Genomic DNA, 22,278 nt, shown 5'->3' with positions numbered 1-22,278 from the left:
GCAGACAGGATTTACACCATCACAAACACTCTAGAGCCAAAATTCTCCAAGGCTTTATTCATTATGGCTGGTGACTTCAATCAAGCCAACCTCAAGAAGGTGCTGCTAAGTACCACTAAAATATCTCTTGCCCCAGAAGAACCGAACATCCTGGACCACTGCTACACAGCCATCAAATATGTCTACCTCTCCATCCTCTGCCCACACTTCAGAAAATCAGATTCCAGCACTGTGTTCAGCTTCTGTTTGTAAACTGGTAAGAGGAAGCGGGTAACCACAATGCTGGTCTGAGGCTGTGGACGACCATCTCTGGGACTGCTTGGAATCAGTGGACTGGACTATGTTCAAATACTTGGTAGAAAACCTACACAGGTATGCCACCACTATCCCGCCTCAGGCGACTGACTGAGTGGAGTTTGCACATTCTCCCAGTGTCTGCGTGGGTTTCCTCCGGGTGCTCCGGTTTCCTCCCACAATCCAAAGATGTGCAGGTCAGGTGAACTGGCCATGCTAAATTGCCCGTAGTGTTAGGTAAGGGGTAATTGTAGGGGTATGGGTGGGTCGTTGTGGACTTGTTGGGCCAATCCATGCAACTTTGTTTCCTTGCCTCTGTTGACTGTCAGAGGATGCATTGAATTGTTTTACATTGAGTGGATCTCTTGGTCACATAGCCATAGCATCATTAACCTTCTACTGTTACCTACCTCTGGTCCTGCCTCAGCATATCTCTTTCACCTCTAGACTTAGCTATTCTAATGTTGTCTTTGTAGCCTCCTATCTTCAACCCTCCATAAATTCATCCAGAAGTCTGCTGCCAGAATCCTAAACTTTCCATATCTTGCACATGCAGTACTTTGGTTCAATTTTGACAGTCTTATCCTGCGATATTTAGATCACATTATACCGAGCTACCATTTACTGAGTTACTCAAGTATCTTATGCTCCAATGAGAAATATTTCCTTCTAATAAGATGGCTCAATTCATATAGTGATGATTTTTGACAACTGCTGTGTTGCAGCCTTCCAGAGGCTGATAAAATTCAGTCCTCTATCTTTCTAACTTCCTCCAGCGCTACAAGCATCAAGGTATATATGCTTCTTTAACACCCTGCCATTGATAGCAATGCCTTCAGCTGCTGACCATGTAAGATTTTGTATTCCTTCCTTGAACACTTTCCTTTTTGTGCCTCTTTTCCCCACACCACCTGGTCTAATATCCTTTCATAGGACTGTATTGCTACAATTACCAGGTGACCACTACAGTTCAAAAACAAAATTCAAACTTCTAGTTAATAGCTGAATGGCTAACATAAGATTTCATAGTCTGAGACATTCACTGTAGTAAACACATGAAGGCACTGTTGCTTAATCACTGCTATTGTAGGCAATTGAGAAATTGAACTTTTAAACAGAATGTCTAGTATCAAACTAAGAAACCCATTAACACTATTTCCAACATTGTGCTTCAAGTAATCAAGCATTCACTTCCAATTAATTTCCTTTCCCAACCTGGAAACATTTTTAAAAATGACAGTTTTTCTGGATACTTCGCCTTCTAGCTAAAGGCAAGTTTTCTAGACTCCTTTTAACTCCCATGAATACTAGCTTTCCAAATCAAGTGTGAGCTCTACCTACATTCCTGCAGTGATTCTCAGAAACCTTCAGCTTCTGGCAGTTCTCTCTTTTTCTCCTGGAATGTGGCAGACTAACTTTGTCTGAAAGTCTACAGGGATATCTTAAAAATTCTTTCATGCTTATACTCCAACTATGCAGTATTGGAAAACAGATGGTCCTTGTAGCCATCGTACATTCTGAACATTTTGTGGGGAGATAGTGGTGCAATAATAACATGGTAGCCTGGTTCTCTGGATGAATAGTCTAATTCTCAAGAGTTCAAATCCCACCATGGTGATTATTAACAAATCTGGAACATAAAATTTCTGATGATCAAAACACCCGGGGGGTTTGCTGTCTTCAGAAGTTTTAATACCACCTTCAATCTACTAACAGACTCTTCAGTCCAACTAGTCTATGCTGACCATGTCCCAAACTAAACTAAACTAAATTTACCTTTGTTTGGTCCATATCCCTCCAAATCAATGTATGTACTTATCCAAATGTGTTTTACTTTTTTTTTTAGATATTTTTATTGAAAATTTAACATTTTTATAAGTTTACAAAAGTAAAAAAAAATCCCAAGTATAAACACTGATATACAATTAAATCTTAAATAAATAATAACCAAAATTTAACAAAAGAAAAATACCAAGAAAAAAAAACTCAACTAACTACTAATCTAACTTACAACTAACCAGAGTGTATAATTAAGTCTCTTACATTATTCAAATAATAGAAAAAAAACGACAGATAACACAGAAATTGGGTAGTGAGATACATGCTCGGAATGTGTTAACATCAAATGTAACAAAACCCGTATTCGTGCGGGATTCCTCTCCCAAGGGTCCCCGGACCAGCCAGGTTTGCCATCTCAATTAAATAAAAGCCCTTGTTAGGATGGCCAAAATATTTGTATTTATGTAATTCAAGCAGAGTTGCCATATTTTATGGAATAATGCATCTTTTGGTGCACCATATTTGTAAGGAAGTCAAGGGGAATACATTCCATAATTAATCTGTGCCAATTTGAAAGTCCGGGGGGGCCCTCAGCCACCCAGTTTACCAAAATATTTTTCCTTGCACAGAAAGAGAGAATAGAAAATAATCTCTTCGCGTGCAAATCCAGGGAGGGTAAGTTCGAAAAGCCCAAAAGGAGAGATACAGGGTCCACTTTAATTTCCGTTCCTAAACTTTCTGTCAGGGTACTTGCTACTTTAGTCCAATATCTACGGATCTTATGACAGGCCCATAGGCAATGTACAAGAGTGCCCACCTCTATTTTACATTTGGGACACATTGGAGATGCTCCTGCCTCAAATTTTGCCAATCGATCCGGTGCTATATGGGCCTTATAAAGTATCTTCAGCTAAATAGCCTGAATTCTGTTGCAGATGGTGATTCTTCTGGCATTTTCCCAAATGTCATCCCACATTTCTATAGAGATTTCTAGTCCCAAATCCTGATCCCATGTTTTAAGCAGATTGTCCATATCTCCCGATACTTCATCATGTCGTAAATGATAAATAGTACTGACGGAAGATACCCCCATTGGCCATAGCACTCTACATTCACTATCTGATTTATAGAGACTATCCAGTAACATAGTCTTCTTCTGTATGTAATCTCGAATTTGGAAGTATCGAAAGAGGTCTCCATTAGGTAGTCTGAATTTCTGACGCAGCTGTTCAAAAGACATCAGGACCCCTTCTTTAAACAGATCCCCTATACAAGAGATACCCCTGGATCTCCAGAGTTTGAAAGTGGCATCTGTAAACCCCGGTTGAAATCCCCATGCTCCCACTATCGGAGCAAAGGGGGATGTTTTATGAGAGTTGCCCTCATTTTGCCGCATTATATTCCAAGCTTTAATTGTGTTTAGTATTATAGGGTTTTTACAGTGATCCGTAATGATTTTCCTCTTGTCTGAAAATAAGAGGTTAATAAGTGGGCATTTTACTTGAGAAGCCTCAATGTCCAGCCAGATTGATTCCGGGTCAGATAAGACCCAATCAGCTATGTAACTTAATAGGGAACTTAACAGATATTTCCTAAAATTTGGGAAATCCAATCCTCCCCATGCCTGTGGAAGCTGTAGCTTCTTCAACTTAATGAGGGGCCGTCTATGATTCCAGATAAAGGAACCCAACCAGCCATATAATTTACATAGTGCCAGCCTCGGCAGCATCACCGGAAGCAGTCTCATAGGGTATAGGAGACGGGCAGGACATTCATTTTAGGTAGTACTATTCTACCCAGCCAGGAAATTGGAAGGTCTCCCCATTGCTGGAGGTCCTGCCTTATCCTTTTCAGTAAATGCACAAAGTTAGCCTTGTATAACTGACCAAATACTGGGGTAATAAAAATGCCTAAATATAAGAAACACTCCAGGGACCACCGAAAGGGAAAGTGGGATCTGTCCACTAAGTGGGATATAATAGCAAGGCCACCCATTGGCATAGCCTCCGATTTTGAGAAATGAATTTCATAGCCTGAGAATGCACTAAATATATTAATAACTTGGATTAAGCGAGGCACAGACACCAGAGGATTACTGAGGAATAGAAGAACATCATCTGCATAAAGTGTAATTTTATGTTTACCTGTACCAATCCTCGGGGCCGTTATATTAGGATCAGCCCGTATAGCTTCTGCTCGTGGTTCAATTATTAGCGTAAATAACAATGGCGAGAGAGGACACCCCTGTCGGCAGCCCCTACCCACACTGAAGCTATCCGAGCCTAATCCATTGGTAATCACAACTGCTTTGGGATCACTATGCAATGTTGAGACCCTTATGGTAAACACCTTTCCAACGTCAAACCTTTCCAATGTGTAAAACAATTATGACCATTCAACCCTGTCGAATGCCTTTTCCACATCTAACAAGATTACTACTGGTATCTTTCCCTGATAGCAGGCTTGAATCATATTCAAAACCCTTCTAATATTATTGGATAATCTACAGCCCTTAATAAACCCCGTCTGATCCTCCTTTATGATGTGCGGCAATACCCTTTCTAGTCTCAATGCTAACATTTTACAGAGGATTTTAAAATCTACATTTAGCAAGGATATTGGTCTGTATGATGCGCAATCTTCTGGATCCTTTCCTTTTTTAAGGATAGGAGAGATATTTGCCTCTTTCAGCAAAGGCGGGAGACAGCCCTAACTATATGCATAGTTATACATGTCCATAAGTGGACCAGCCAATATTCCTGTAAATTCTTTACAGAATTCAACTTGAAAGCCATCTGGGCCAGGCGCCTTACTGCTCTGAAGTTGCCTGACTGCATCAAGTATTTCTTGAATTGTTAGGGGAACATTCAAAACCGATACCTGTTCCAGAGTTAGGTCCGGAAAGGTCAAATTTTTAAAAAATGATTGCATCCTCCTAGTCCTGTCTTCACAATCCTGCGATTTATATAAATCAGAATAAAATTTTCTAAAGATTGCGTTAATCCCTTTATGATCATGAGTCAGAATACCTGCACTTTCCTTGATAGATGTGATAGTTTGAGGGGCCTTCTTTCTCTTTGCAAGAAATGCTAAGTATCTACCCAGTTTATCGCCAAATTCATATAACCTTTGTTTTGCAAATAATATTTCCCTCTTGGCCGTTTGGGTAAACGTGGTGTTTAGAGTTGTCCTAAGGGCTGTAATCCTTTGTAATTTGATAACAGAAGGTCTGTTAGCATATGCTGTTTCAGCCTCTTTTAAGTGAGCTTCGAGGAGATGTTGTTGTTCTCCCTTTAATTTTTTCTGGGTTGCTGAGTATGAGATGATCAAACTTCACGCGTAAGCTTTGATGGTCTCCCACATCATTGATGGGTTGCTAGCCGTACCGAAATTAATTTCTAAAAAAGTTTTAAATTCTTGAGAGAAGTACCTTACAAATTTACTATCTTTCATCAGGAAGGGGTCCATAAGCCAATGCTGGGGGGATGTCTCATTGTTCCTCGCATAGATTTCCATATATACAGCAGTGTGATCGGAAATTGCTATACTGCCTATTTTACAGGATGATATGGAATTTTAAAAAATCAAGGGGGCAAAAAAAATTGATTCTGGTGTGACATTTATGTGGATTGGAGTAAAAAGAAAAAGCTCTGCTTTGTGGATGAAGACATCTCCATACATCTACTAGTCCTAATTCTTTGTTCAGATCCACCAATTGTCTAGATCTGGGAGATACTCCTGCAGTATTTTTGGGAATCCTATCTATTTCCAGACCCATAATACAATTGAAGTCTCCCCCTGTAATTGTTTGACGAGCACCGAGAGCCATCACTTTTGAGAAGGCTTGTTATAAATTTAAAGGGGTGTGCCGGGAGGCAGAACAAATTTAAAATCCCATATTCCTCTCCATTTATAAGGGCTTTAATCAGAATACATTGTCCAGATTAGTCTTTTATCTGAGTTAGGATTTTGAAAGGGAAATTCTTCTGAATAAGAATAACAACTTCCCTGCTTTTTGAGCTAAAAGAAGAAAAAAAAGGCATGATCAAATCCACCCTGTCGTAATTTCAAGTGTTCTTTATCCAATAAGTGTCTCTCCTCTGGGAGAGCTATATCAACCCTTTCTTTCTTGAGGTTTGATAATATTTTCTTCCTTTTGACTGATGAATTACTCCCCTTGACATTCCAGGTGCACCATTTAACCGACTGATCAACCATAATCATCCAGGCAAATCCGAGACCCCTTGGGAAGGGAAACCCTATCCAGAACATCCCGAGCATAGGGCATATAAAATTCACAAAAATAAAGGCTCTCTAATACACTCACAACAGTATAATAAAAAAAATATAAAACTTATTTAAATGGAGATTTTCCCCCTTGTTCCCAGGGGGTATCACTCCCTTTCCAAAGGTCCATTGTATCCTCTCCCAACCAGTGCCCCACCCTTGACCCAGGCACTCCTCAATAGGATAAAGAAAATTCAAATATACTACAGAGCTCGAGTTAACAGTGAGCACCCTACCCCCACCCCCACCTGGATATATTTGGTAATGTTAATACCATGTGGGTGGCACGGTGGCACAGTGGTTAGCACTGCTGCCTCACAGCGCCAGAGACCCGGGTTCAATTCCCGCCTCAGGCGACTGACTGTGTGGAGTTTGCACGTTCTCCCCGTGTCTGCGTGGGTTTCCTCCGGGTGCTCCGGTTTCCTCCCACAGTCCAAAGATGTGCAGGTCAAGTGAATTGGCCATGCTAAATTGCCCGTAGTGTTAGGTAAGGGGTAGATGTAGATGTAGGGGTATGGGTGGGTTACGCTTCGGCGGGGCGGTGTGGACTTGTTGGGCCGAAGGGCCTGTATCCATACTGTAAGTAATCTAATCTAATCTAATGTATAAACATATATAACTATAAAATAACAACCTCAACAAGTATTAATTAAATATAATAATACAAAATAACAAGAGAAAACAACCCCGCTCCTAGAGACAGAGGTAAAATAGGATAAGGTAACCATCTCACCCCATCAACATTAACTAGACCGCCCGGCCTATATGTATATAGAGAGAGAGAATAATTTTAAAAAAACAAGGGGGGGGGGGAGAAAATCGTTAAGTAGGGAACAAATAAATAAATCCCTCTCCCCACCCCCAAGATAATATTAAACAGTAAGGTAAAAAAAAAATTAAATAAGTTTAAAAAAAAATGGAGGGGGGGTGTAAACCAGAGTGGGGGGAAAGCAAACCAACATCAATTATCTCTTACAATTTATCTAAGAGAGTCCAAAAATTCCTTGGCCTTTTCCTGCGATTCGAAGTTATACACGGATCCTTCATGGTTAAAGCATAGCGTCGCTGAGTAGCGCAAGGAGTACTGAATATTTAAGTCTCTTAAACACTTCTTCGCCTCATCGAACGCCTTCCTCTTTCCTGGAAAAGTCCTGGAATAACATGATCTTGGATCCTTTATAGAATCATGGCTTGGGGATCTTTTCCAAGATTTCTGGAGGCTTCTAAGAGTATCTGCCTCTCCTTATAGCTCTGCAGCCGGAACAGGACGGGGTGAGGGCCCTGGTTTGAGCCGGGTCCGCGTATTGCAACGCTGTAAGCTGGCCTTCCTCTTCCCGTTCGGGAAGGCCCACCAAACGAATATTTTTTCGACTACCTCGATTCTCGAGGTCGTCAATGTGGTTCTCTAAGGTCCGGACTCGCTGTTCGAGAGTCTGGACCCAATCCACGGCTGATTGTGCTGTAGTTTCGGAGGTCGCGGCCTTTAGCTCCGCCCCTCTGACTCAGCGCTCGATTTCCTTGATATCTCAGTCGTGCTTTTGCAGCATGGCTGAGAGTGAGTCCCATCGGCTTCGGGATTCTTCAATAAAAGCGTCGATCTTCACATCCAGTTTGGAGATGATTTCCACGAGGCTCACCACCGTAGGTAAGTCCCCTGGGCGGCTGCGGACGCCTCTGCTGTAGCTGGAGAGGGTGGGGGAGGGGTTCCTGCTTGCTGAGAGCTGCGGGTTCCCTTCCCTTTAGTCATTTTTACTGGAGATTAAATTGTTAAATTCAATACTAAGCAACTAATTACATTAAACAGCTATTTTAAATGATTTGGTGAGTGTGGTGGGGGTGGGTGACCCACTTTGCCCAAGTCTTGGGAGGAGCACTGTAGACTTAGACTTGCTGGGTCGCTGCCATCTTGGATCCTCCCCAAATATCTTTTAAATGTTGTAACTGTACCTGCATCCACCTCTGGCAGTTCACTCCAAACACAAACCACCCTCTGTATAAAAATGTTGCCATTTGTGTCCTTTTTAAATCTTTCTCCTCTCACCTTAAAAATATGCCCCCTAGTTTTGAACTCCCCCACCCCTAGGGAAAATACCCTTACTATTCAACTTATCCTATGTCCCTTATAAAATTTCATAAATGTCAACCTCCTATGCTCCTGTGAAAAAAGACCCAGCATAACTTTATAACTCAAACCCTCCATTTCCAGAAACATTCTGGAAATTCCTTTCTGAACCCTATCTAATTTAATAATATATTTCCTACAGTATGGTGACCAGATCTGTATACAGTATTCCAGAAGAATTCCCATCAACATCCTGCACCACCTCAACATGATATCCCAACTGCCTGAGCAATTAGCATACTAAACACCATCTCAATCACACTGTCTGTACGCGACACTGATTTCAAAGAATTATAGACATGAGCCCCTAGGTTACTCTGTTCCAGAACTTCACCCAAGGGCCTACTATTAAATGTATATTTACTGCCCTTGTTTGTTTCTTACTTCGCAGTTATCCAAATTGAACTCCATCTGCCACTTTACAGCCCACTGAGCCAACTGATTAAGATTTCTTTGTAATCTCAGATAACCTCCTTCACCGTTCACTATACCACCAGTTCTGATGTCATCTACAAATTTACCATGTCTACTAAATTCTCATGTAAACAATTTCTATCATGGAACACTGCTGGTCACAGGCCGCCAATTCAAAAACAACCCTCTGTCTCCCATACCATCAAGTCAATTTTGCTGGCAAGCTCTCCCTGAATTCTATGTGATCTAACTTTACTAATTAGTCCATGTGGAACCTTGTGAAAGGTTTTACTAAAGTCCACGTAAACAAGGTCTACCACTTTTGCCCTGATCAAACATTTTGGTTACCTCCCCAAAAATCTCAAACAAGTTTGAGACACACAATTTGCCTCGTACAAAGCCATACCAACAAGCCTTAATCAGTCCTTACCTCTCCAAATGTATGTAAATCCTATCTGTTAGAATCACCAACAACTAACCCACCATAGATATCAGACTCACAGGTCTCTAGTTCCCAGGCTTCCTTAAAAAAAGTCATAACATTTGCCACTTTCCTGTCCTCTGGCACCTTGCCCTTGATAATAGATGATACAAATATACTTTAAATTAAGAACACAGTCACAAAACATAATAGTGTTTTGTCACCATGCAAAAAGTGCCGAATATGTGCTTGTGATAATGATTTTCAATTATATCTGCATTCAAAGCATTTACAGCTTACAGAATTTATGAATACTGGATCTTATCATATTAAGTGAGTACTAAAATGTGGGTTGGGTCCGATGCGTGAAACAAGGAATAAATATGCTTAGAAGCACTGAGCAAGGTAGAATACTTCAGGAGTACTTTGTATCAGTGTTTACGAAGTCGCAGGATGCTGACAACTATTGGCTGAAGAATACATGACAGATGAATATATATAGTGAAAATTAATGGCCAGACTGTACTGAAAATGATGGCTATGTTTAGAGTAAGTAAACTGCTGCTCCAATTGGTTGCATCACAGATTATGAAGGGAGGTGCAAATGAAGATAGTGGAATGGCTTATCATAATCTGGCAGGAAGCAGAACAAAACTGTACAGTGTTAAATATGACATTGGTGCTCAAGAAAGGTATGTATTTCTGGTAACTTAAGGCCAATAAGTTAAACAAGTTACAGGCACTTGAACAGGTTTTGGTTAATTACGCTGAGATAACACAAATTTGTATAAGGTTGATTACATTTGACTAGTTTGAATGAATTTTTTTCAATGACATCACAGATGAGTTTAATGAAGGGCAACAAATGAGTTTTGTCCAACTTGATTTTAGGAAAACATTTGACAAAGAGCTACTTAAAGACTAATTGAGGCTCATGGAATAGGCAGAGCAGTGTCAGCTTGGATAAAAAAAAGTTGGCTTAAGGGAAAAAACAAAGTCATGGGCAAGATTTTACATATTAGCAGGGTTTGCTAAACAAGCTGCACTGCAGTCATTTACTATGTAAAAGAGCATTAATTAGCTCAGGGAGAGATTTCTGCTCTCGTCTGGGGAAGAGGTCACCTATGCAAAATCTGCCAGTTTGTCAAAGTGGTTACTAATTCAGTAATTGGTCACTTAAAAACTTCAAATAGTCCAAATATGATTGATTTTATTACTTCGTGCCTCTCACACCGTAAGTAAAAGTGCAATTGAATCTGGGATCTAGGTGAGTGGGTTGATGCATATACACAATTTTATGACTCCTCTACCCCATGCAGTCCCACATACCTGCTTCCCATCCCCTAACATCTACCTGCTTGCATCCTCTTTCCCACTATCCAAGAACATATACAATTTTATGTATGGTAAATGGCTGTTTTCCAGACTGCAGGATTGTTGACATTGGTCTTCAAAGGTCGTTGCTAGGACCAATACGTATTTTTAATATAATAAATAACTTGGATATTGGAATGCGTGATGTTCCAATATTTGCTCATGGCACCAAACCTAGAGGTGTGAAAAAGGCAAGGACAATATAAATCCATGTAGGTTATCAGAATGCGCAGACAATAGGGAATTTAATAGAGAAAGTGTGTGGTGATGTAGCTTTGCAGAAGAGGTAGGGAGGGACAACACAAACATAATGGCATAGTTTTCAAATGTGCCCTAATGTGACACAGGGCTCTGGAGATTCCTGTAGACAGACCTTTGAAGGTAGCAGGACATCAGAATGACCACCTGACAAAACAATTTTGGGTTTAATAGAAGAATTGATGACAAATGCAATAGCCATGCTGAAGACTTATAAATCTTTAGTTAAATTCCACTTAGAGTACTGTGTCCAGCTCTGCTGAGCACATTTTAGAAAGGATGTCAAGGTCCTTGAGAGAGTTTATTGATGCAAGTTACTCATATGGTTCAAATAACCAGGGAATTTAGCTACTAGTTTACATCAATAAGCTTCGCATGAGCAGGTGCAAATGATGGCATGTAGAGTGAGACACAGCCCAAGTGTACGTGCATTCTAAGAATTCGAAAGAGTGTGGAATTCAGTGAAGAGGAACGTTTTTTGGTTCATAGCTTGTCAGGCTTTTAACATGATAAATTGAGGCCCAGGATTGGAAAGCAACACAAAACAGTGACATCACAGGAAAATCATCATTTGTTGGTAATAGTTGTTAATTTGAATATCTATTATGAAGTTGCTTTCAAATTATAGCTAAGTAGGATTGTTTTTCAAAACGGAGTGACATCAGAGAAAATATAACGAACTGACTGGTTAGTAAGAAACTATTTTTCGGGATTAAAATAAATTTTATTTAGAGTTAAAGTGTAAAATTCACTTATGGTTAAACTAAAAATTAATTTTTAAAAATGCAATACAGATACATAACAGTCAGAATAAGAGAAGGGGATTAAGGTTAAAAAGAATTAATTTCTTTTATATAGAGAAGTTAGCTCATAAGACTAAGTTTAAGGTTAAATCATGTCAGGCAAGGTCAGCTGAGTGGAATATATGACTTGTCATTTGTGGGAAGTCATGGACCCTACCAGCATCTATGATTATGATGTGTGCAGGAAGTACTCCCCAATTGCAGAAACGTAAGCACGGGGTTTCAGAGCTCAAGCAATGGCTGGAGATACTGTGCCATATCCTTACATAGTGTAACTACTTCTCCAAACATGTTATCTAAGCTCAAGGTACTGAAGGAAAGAAGGAAATGAGTGACCACCAGACAGCTAAAGAAGGACAAGCAGGTAGTACAGGAGTCCCCTGGGCTCCTGCACACAAATTAGTTTCATTTTGTAAGCTAATAAGGGTGCTGGTTCAAAGGGGTGAAGGTAGAACCAACCTTCTGGCACCATAAGCGGCTTGACTGCATAGGACGAAATGAAGAAAAAGCAAAAATAATCATAACATGTGATTCATTAGTTAGAACAGATAGGCGTTTCTATGGACGCAGACATGACTTCAGGTTGTTGTGTTGCCTCCCTGGTACCAGGGTCAAGGATGTCAATGAGTGGCTGCAGGGCATTCTCAAGGCAAAAGCTGATAAGAAAGAAGTTGTGGTAAACAGCTGTACAGGCGATGTAGCTAGAACAAGGGATGAAGGTCTTGTATCAAGAGTTCAGGAGGTGAGACAGTAGATTAAATACACAACCTCAAAGGTCGTAATCTCAGGATTCTAGTGCTATGCGCCAGTGATTATAAAATAGGAGTGCAGATGAACGTGTGGCTCAGCAGTTGGTGCAGGATAGAGGGCTGGAGGTTCCTGGGTCATTGGAACCATTTCTGGGGAAGATGAGATCTCTACAAGCAGGATGGCATCAACATCCTTGCTGGAGGGTTTATTTGTGCAGTTGGAAGAAGTTCAGCAAAGTCAGGGAACACAGTATATCAATCCACTTGTGTCACAGCTTTCCTAGAAAAGAAAAAAAGCCATGTTGTGTCTCAAGTGAGTAAGGTAAGGATTGAGGACATCCACATAAATGCCAGGAGTATTATTAGTAAAACAGATGAGTTAAGGGTGTGGTCAACATGTGGAATTGCAACATTACCATTCAACTTTCCAGGTTAGAGGTGCTTCAGCCCAGACAGGGAAGGGTATAAAGAGGTTGTTGCATTATTAAGTGAGGAGTCAGTTACTGCAGTAAGGAGGGACGATGTCTTGAAAGGTCTGCCAAATGAGAGATTTAAAAAAAAGAGATGGGGGCAATTTTTTTTACATAGAGGGTGATTCATATGTGGAATGAACTTCCTGAGGGAGTAGTGGATGTGGGCATAGTTACAACTTTTAAAAGGCACTTAGATAAGTACATGAATAGGAAAGGTTTGGAGGGAGGGCCTGGAGCAGGTAGGTGGGACAAGTTTAGCTTGGGATTATGTTTGGCATGGACTGATTGGACTAAAGGGTCTATTTCCATGCTGTATGATTCGATAACTTTGTGGGTAGAGGTTAAGAATTTAAAAGGTGGGAGTTAGGAGTGTATACTAGCCCCCAAAACAGTCAGCAGGCAATTGGGAAGATGTATGGTCAATTCACTGAGGCACATAAAAATAATAATTAGATAATTATTATTAATTGGAATAATCACAATATACAGGATTTAGAAGAGGCAAATTTCTTGACAAGTATTCAGTTGAGTTTATTATATCAATATGTAAGTACTCCTAGAAAGTACTGGACCCAATCCTGGGAAAGGAACCAGACAGGTGTTTGATGTGACAATAGGGGAGCATTTTAGTGAGAGTGATCACAATCTCATACTTTTTAAGTTTGTTACAGAAAAGGATAAAGACAGCCTGCAAAAAAAAAACTTTTTTGATTGGGGGAAGGCAGAATTTATGAAAGGAAGGATCTAGACAAAGTAGACTAGTAACAGCTACTGAAGGGTAAATCTCCAGCAGAACAGTGGTACAAGTTCAAAAACTCCAATCAATTAGGGTGATGGAAGCGAAGATTAATGATTTCAAAGGTAAATGTGAGAATAAGGGTATGGAGAATAGAACTGGACTGACTAGATTTTGTTACAGAGTGCCAACATGGACTCAATAACCCAAATCGCCTCCTTCTGTAAATTAATGATACTATCGCTCCAGGTATGGGCAAGCTGAATTCTATATTATGTGAATCCCTTATCAGCACAGAATTCCCAAAAAATCTTCACTTTTTTTCTGCAGCATCAATCTACTGTGTATATATATTTTTATGAATGTTTTATTAGTTTAGCAAATGTAAAAAAAAAATTTGAATTCCTGAGATTTGCCATAAATACATCCTTCTCCTTTAAATGCTCATTGCATTGCTTTGCAGAAATGTTCTGCACCTGATTTAGAAAATGGCTTCTGAATGGGAATTTAATGAGATTATACCTTTTTATTTGCAACAAACTGTGGTTCCAGAAAACTTAACAAAATTGAATATGCATCACTTTGACAGGCATAAAAAGCTCCACTGTCATGCATTACCACCATGGAAAATCAAATTCAAATTCAAAGGGAGAATTGACCAAGGAATGAGGAATCGAGGAGTGTAAGGGATTAGAAGACAACTATTTCTCAAATAATTCATTGAAAACAAACTAGACACCAAAGCAGAACTTGCACAGATGGACTAGATTCCAAACCTTTTTCTTTTGTATATTTAAAGTTTCATTGACAGTAAAGTGGCACACTATAGCCAGGATATTGTCAAGCTAACTGGGGCCAAAATGTGAGAACTGGCATTAACCTTTCCTCAGTTCAGAGGAGATCAGGTCTTTCCAATGGTCAAGACCCTTGATGATGGTGGAAAATCCAACTGCTGTCATCAACTTGCCTACCATTGCTCTAATCACTAGGAGAAGCAATAGCTTTTGCCAACACTGCATTAACCACAGGCTCTGGATCACGTGTGAGCCCAACTAAAGATGACTGAGCATGTAAAGTGAGTCATGGAGTGGATCTGAAGTTGTCACCTCTCTCCACAAATATCCAACTGGGCATAGAGTGCCTTACTACAAATAACCTCCTGAGAAGCCACTGGTAAAACAGTAGGACAATTACCGAACGTCATGTGTTGCCAATTTAATATCTGAACCACTCCTAAACTGTCATGTATTCAGGGATAAAGATTCTGCATTAGCAATTTCCCACTTTCCAAATTACTTGATGGTGATTTTGCCACTGCCAGGACGTTGACTCGATCTTTCATATGATTACAGAGGTCTGGCCACCATATTTCCCATTGTTTCAAGTTGCATTAAATCTAGATCCATGTTTAAAGCATCTAGTTTCACCAGTGCAGTAATTTTTTTTCAGTCCTCATATTTTTAACCAGTGTCAATTGCTGCATTATATACCCTGAAAACACCCAAGTAAATTTAGGAATAATATTTATGCAACATTATAAACTTGAAATTTTCTTACTGAGATCTTTGTTAATTTCCATGATTAGGTTAACTACATCACTGTGGTCCACTGTTACTCCAAAAGCATCTGTAAAACAAAGGCAATTTGAAAATTTTTAAAAATTTCCCTCAATTTAAAACATTTCAACTTTCTTTCAATCCTTCCAGTCATTTAAATCCCTTATGGCCACCCAGATGTTGATTAGAGAAAATACATTTAGATAACTTGCTAAAGTATGTCTATAATTGTCTTGCCCCACACAAACTCACTCCACCTCCAACCTCCCCCCCCCACCCACCCAACCCGCCCCCAACACTTCAATCACAGGAAGGAGTGAATCAAAATGCAGAGGTGATGTTTCTTTGAATTTTATTTCCTTTCTGGAGCAGGAAGCCTTTCTTTCATCAAAGGCTCTCTAACACAATATTACAAACTTACAATTTTTAGTATTTTTCCAAAACTGAAGACATTATAGTGGTTAAGTGGAATATTGATCTGACATGAATGTTGGAGTTAATGACATTAAAATTATTTTATCATTTGACATAATGTGTGTTAAATATGACCATGCATATTGAAACATTCTCTTGAGGATGATTCAAATTCACCTATAGAAAAGTGGCATGAAAGTGAACTTCAATAGAATCATAATTTGTCTAATAGCAGCTGAAAAAAAAATCTAATAGGAAAATAATGGGTGATTTTATGCAGGTTCAAACTACAATGGAGAAGATATGGGAGAAGTACATCATCTCTCTAAGAGGCACCCAATGCTTCTTGAGTTCAATTATGTAGCATTGAGACTCTCTACAGAATATAGTCCCCAGAAAGGCTCAATCCCATTCCCAAAAGCTGCCAGGAGTGGTGGCTGCTGGTGACATGGCATTGAGGCTTTCAACAGGATTCTTTGTTGAATGCCAATTTACAGGTGTTAAAAATCACCCAACACCAGGTTATAGTACATCCAAGTAAACCTGTTAGACTATCTTTCGAAGCACTGCTCCTTCGTCAGATAGCTAGTGGGACAGGATCACAGGACACAGAACACAGAATTTATAGTAAAAGATCAAAGTGATATACAACTGATGCAATGTATTGAACAAATCTAGATTGCTGTTCAGTCTGTAATCACTTAGAACGGGGATGCAAGTTTGGATTGATTAGTATGTAAATCCCAGAATTTCTTTCAAGTCACAGTCCCGAGATAACTGAAGATTTTATTTAAAAAAGAGAGACATCTCAGCTCAGACAATGCATTAAAGAGGTGAGGTTAGATCTTTTACTATAAATTCTGTGTCCTATGATCCTGCCCCACTAGCTACCTAACGAAGGAGCAGTGCTCCGAAAGCTAGCACTTTCAAATAAACCTGTTGGACTATTACCTAGTGTTGTGTAATTTTTAACTCTGTCCACCCCAATCCAACACTGGCAACTGCAGGTCAAAATTACAGCTGAGTATTGATGGGACAGCAGCTGCACTGAGTGTATTGTTGATAAGAGGTGGGTCATTTGCAAGTACAAGGTGGAGTCACACTCAGTGGACACTTCCCTTTCTGATCCTGGTTCTGAAATCTGACTGTGTGCATTCATGTGAGAGAACCCTTTAGGGTGCAACTAGTAATAGAGACATCGAGCACAGAAAGATGCCCTTCAGCCCTTTGTATCCATGCCAATCATCAAGTACCTAGCTAGTCTCAGTCTATCTCACAGGATTTGGCTTGTAGTCTTGTATGCTGTGACATTTCAAGTGTTCATCTAAATAGTTCTTCATATAATAGTTGCTACCACCCTCTGGGTGAAAACCTTCCCCTTAAATATCATCTAAACCTCAAGCCCCTTATTTTAAATCTATGCCCCCTGTAAATGACCCTTGAGTAAAGGAAACATTTATTCATATTGACCCTACCTAGGCTCCTCAATTTTGTAGGACTCGGAGGTCCTTTACCTCAGTTCTCTGCTTTCAGGATAATAATACCAGTTTATTTAATTTCTCATCATAGCTCAAACACTCCAGCTTGAAAAACATGCTTATGAATTGCCTCTACACTTTCTCCAGTACAAACACATCCTTCCTGTAGTGTGGTGGCCAGAACTGCACAGTACTCCAGCTGTGGCCAAATGAACAATCTAAAATTGCAAGCATAACATCCCAGCTCCTGTATTCTATACCTCAATTAATAAAGATAAGTATCCCATAAGCCTTCATAACCATTCTATCCACCTGTTCTGTTGCCTTCAAGGATCAAAATAGATGCACACCAAAGTCTCACTCATGTTCTGTAATAGCAGGGTACCACCATTCATCATGTACTTTATTAGTCCTCCACAACTGCATCCCTTCATACGTTTCAGGATTAAGCCCCATTTCCCCATCTGACCAGTCTATCTTTATTTTGCTGCAGTCTAAAACATTTCTCCTCACTATCACACAATCAATTTTATTACTATCTGCAAACTTACTGTTGAAATTTCACATATTAATGTTGAACTCATTAGCATTTCTAAAACCAGCAAGGGAACCACAATCCTGTGGTGCACCACTGGACATAGGCTTCTAGCCACAAAAACAATCTTCAACCAGCATTCTTTGCCTCCTGCCACTCAGCCAACTATGGATCCAATTTGCCAAGTTGCCCTTGATCCCAAGTAAAATAATGTCAGAGAAGTTAGTATCCAGTTATCAAGTCATTCTTTATTCATACATGAACAGTTCTTTAGTATTGCCTCTTCAGAGTCAGCCATCAGAGTGGCAGTATCTCCGATACACCCCCTTTTCAATCAGTCAACCAGGGCTCCCTAATTGGACCAGATTAACAGCCCCAATCAATGTACTCATTCAATGAGGTCTAGCTGGTGAGAAGTTCCAAACACTACATTCCTCCCCATGGACTGGTCCTTTGCCTTGGAGAGCCTCCTAGAGCATTTTAGCACTAGTTTGGGTTCCTCTGACTCAGCACACAAAATTGGTGCTGAGTAACAATGGGTGCTTGCCTCTTGGGTCAGGAGTGCCTCGGTAGAAATTCACTCTCTTCTTCTGGCAGCAAAGGTAGTTGCTGTCGAGGTAGTTATATCCATCATGTCCATTACTGATTATGAGGACCTGTCAACACTTGATGGAGAAGGTGAATCATTGGGCTCTGGCAACCTTTCCTACTGTTCCAAGAGCAGAGCACATTTTGCTCCCACACTGTTTGCAAAATCGCAGCTTTTGTATGGTCTACGTGCTTGTTTATGACCATCACATCTACACAAGCTTTACATGCCACTGGTCCTGACCTGACATCGACCATGCCTTTTACACATGTAGGGCCATTTCCATGATTCTTAGTCTCCCTAGCTTAGCACAGTCTTGTGCCCAGCAATGGTATTTCCAATGCTGTTTCACCTCCCCACCCACACCCACCCCAGGTCCAGGAAGATCATACTTAACCTGGTGCAGAGTCTTCAACTCAAAAGCACACTGCTAGTGCTATCCCTGTGGTTACATGTGAGGTGGTCCATTATCAAATAAGAACCATGATAGCTGGCATCGAGCAAGGTCATAGGCTGTTTTTTCAAGCCAACCTTCAAAGTTTGGAATGTTCTTTCTGCCTGGCCATCGGACGATTGGGTGGCACAGTGGTTAGCATTGTTGCCTCACAGTGCCAGGGACCCAGGTTTGATTCTAGCCTTGGGTGACTGTCTGTTTGGAGTTTGCACATTCTCCCTGTGTCTGCATTGCATTAGTCAGGGAAAATGTAGAGTAATAGGGTGGGGGAATCTTTGGAGGTTGGTGAGGACTCGTTGGGTCAAATTGCCTGTCCCGCACTGTAGGGATTCTATGAAGGTGCTATGGAGCTGTCTTTGTATGTCAAAACTCATTCAACTTTAGGAAATACTCAAATTCCCTCCTGCAAAAACGCTGGCCCATTACCTGGGACTCCATGTACTGAAAAAGATATGCAATTTTCTATTGTCCTCTCAGCGAGCGAGCTTCTACAATGACTAAGAACATTGAAACCATGAAAGCATCTGCAGAGTCAACATATAACTGAATCTAAAGTTCACCAAGCTATTTGCATGATTTGGGGGAATTGCTGGTGGCAGTTTTTGTCCTTGTGGACACTCTAGGCACTGTCCCACCAATGTGGCTACATCTGCATCCAGGACTGGCGGGTAACCTGTGCTCGGGACAATCACTCTTGATCCACATAACATGCCATCCTTTACTGTGACCTGATCTCTCCAGGTCCAGGAAGTTTTCCACTCTAGCTGTAGTGGCTCTTTGGTATCCTCCATCGCTACTAGTTATGTCGGTTTTGAAAGGACTGGATCATTCTGCATCCAAAGTCTGATATTGTCAGTTGTGACAGGGAGTGTGTCTAGAAAATTTGATGTCATTAGACTCTTCTACTTGGAATACTACCAAGGTGCATCTGCTAATGGGAGGCGGCTCAAAGCATCCACATTCACTACTCAGCTTCCCAGACAAAGCTCTAACTTGCAATTTATAAGCCATGGTGGCACTGCCTTATCCTCTCTAAATAGACCAAGTAGGGGATTGTGGTCCATGAGTATCTCAAATTTTCGACCATAAAGATACTGGTGGAACTTCCTGACTCCTAATATGATCACTAATCCTCCTTTCTCTATCTGAGGGTATTTATGCTGTGCATTAGCCAAAATCCTGGATGCATTGGACAATACATGAGCTAATACCATCCTGTATGGGAAGCCATAGCACGTCAAGAACAGATCTTTTCCTTTATTGAACAAAGTCACCCTTTATTTACACATAAACAGTCCCTGACTTTAGTACTGCATCTTCATAGTCAGCTATCAGAGGAGCAGTTTCTCTGATACACGCTTTTTTAACTGTAAGGCAGGCTTCCCTGATTTGACCAGATTAACAGCCCCAATCAGGGAACTCTCATTCTATGAAGTCCAATTGGATGACCTCCTGACAATCACTATACCAAGGGCTTTTACCTTCTTGGCCAGTTTTGCCCATGTAACATCTTGTCAAAAGGCTTTCTGAAGCCCAAGTAGACCACATCAATCACACTAACCTCATCCACACACATTTCGATATCTCAAAAAGTTCAACCACATTTTTCAGGCATGATGTCCCCCTGACAAAACCATATAAATTATTCTTGATACACCTTTGTCTTTCCAAGCCAAGATAAATTCTGTTCCTAAGAACTTTTTCCAAAAGTTTCCCAATCACTGAAATCAGACTCACTGACATATAGCGCCTTGGTTTATCCCTACCACTGTTCTTGAATAATACCACATTAGCAGTCTTCCAATCCTTTTGAACCACTCATGCCCAGAAATAATTTAAAAATTAATGTTAAGACCCTTGCAAACTTTGTTCTGCATCCCATAACAGACGAGGATGCATCTCATCTGGCCCTGGGAATTTAGAATCATCGAATTTTACAATACAAGAGGAGGTCATTTGACCCATTGTGTTTTAAGCCCACTAAACTGGTAATACCTCTGTCTCATGCTAATTTGTTCAAGTTGCCCACCATGACTTCTAAACCTATATCTTTCTCCTTGACACTAGTACAAAGTTTCTAAAAGCTGACCTACCTTTTCTGGATCCATAAAAACATTGTCACTTTGGTCCCTAATGGCCCCCATTCTTTCCCTAGTTACGTTCTTTCCTCTAATTTTCTTATAAAATGCCTTTGGATTATCCTTTATTTTAGTAGCCAGTGATTTTTCATGTCCTCTCTTTGTTCTCTTAATTTCTTTACTTTTAGTTTTTGTAAATTCACCTATCCACCCCCAAAACAAGTTGCAGATCTGCAATATTTTTAACCATTTTAATCTTATTTTTACTGAGCTTTATCAAATTTATCACTCCAGGATTTTCAGGAATAGAAACCTTGTGGATACAAAAGAATGACCATAACCCTCTACAATTTTGATAATCTCGAAGACTTCTACAGTTTTTAGCCTCTGACAGCTACCTTAAGCTTCCTTTTTATTCCCTATCCAAACCTGTTCATTCCTTAGCATTTGGGGCTCCTTGGATTTATTTGCTTGCATTCATCCTCACAGGAACATTTTGGCCTTACACTGTCACTATTTTCTTTTTAAATGACTCCCACTTTCTGATGTAGATTTTCCTACAAGTAGCCAATGCTAGTCCACTGTGGCCAGTTCTGGTATTATATTAAAATCAGTCTTCTCCTAATTCAGAGCCTTTATTTCTGGTCCAATTTTGTCCTTCTTGATAACTACCTGTACTTTAAATGTTAGCTAAGGTCCCCTTTCACTGGAATTCTCCCCAGTTGTACCACTTACCCAGCTTCATGCCCCAAAATGTCATCCAGCAGGGATTCCTCTCTTGAGAAGATTTTCTATATGCCGGCTTAAAGAGATCTCTGATACAAATTTCAAGAATTCCATGCCCTCTAATCTTTTCACACTCCATACCAGTTAATGTTGGGAAGTTGAAATCCCTTCATATTATTACCCTATTATTTTCACACACCTCTGACAATTGCCTACATATCTGCCCTTCATTAGCTCTGACTCTTTAGTGGTCTACAGTATAGACCCAATAAGTGATTAAAAACTGAAACAGCTGCTGAGGTTTGAAATTAGAAACAAAAACAGAAAATAGATAGAAACACTCAGCAGGTCTGGCAACATCTGTGGAGAGAAATCAGAGTTAACCTTTTGAGTCCAGTGACCCTTCAGGACTGATAGTAGCGAGGAAGAAGTTGGTTTTTACGTTGAAGATAGGGTGAGGGAGGGGGAAACAGTAAACAATAGGTGGGGATAGAGCCCAAAGAGAGAGAAGAACAGTTGGACAAACAAACGAGTGGATAGCAATCAGCCTTCGGGGAGTAAGTAACTACTAATAGGGACTTATTACTGGCTAACAATAGCAGACCATATGATAACAAGGCCTGGTGTGCGGGGATTGGGGTACCTCAAAAGCCTTAAAATTGTTGAACTCGATATTGAGTCCAGAAGGCCGTAGAGTTCTCAAGCAAAAAAGGAGATGCTATTTTTCTCGCTCGCACT

General features: G+C 40.3%; 1 protein-coding gene across 3 annotated transcripts in view; it reads right to left on the bottom strand.

The window, feature by feature from the left end:
* The window catches only part of LOC140493432 (astacin-like metalloendopeptidase), a 196,017-nt gene that overhangs the window by 134,677 nt on the left and 39,062 nt on the right, over window positions 1–22,278 (bottom strand). For all 3 annotated transcript variants that reach the window (XM_072591861.1, XM_072591859.1, XM_072591860.1), the window contains one exon: window positions 15,268–15,336. In XM_072591861.1, the coding sequence (XP_072447962.1) occupies window positions 15,268–15,336 (69 nt within the window). The remainder of the gene's footprint in view (window positions 1–15,267; window positions 15,337–22,278) is intronic.

Source organism: Chiloscyllium punctatum, chromosome 22 (assembly GCF_047496795.1).
Source record: "Chiloscyllium punctatum isolate Juve2018m chromosome 22, sChiPun1.3, whole genome shotgun sequence".
In the NCBI taxonomy this organism is placed as follows: Eukaryota; Metazoa; Chordata; class Chondrichthyes; order Orectolobiformes; family Hemiscylliidae; genus Chiloscyllium; species Chiloscyllium punctatum.
This window is presented reverse-complemented; position numbering and strand designations above follow the sequence as displayed.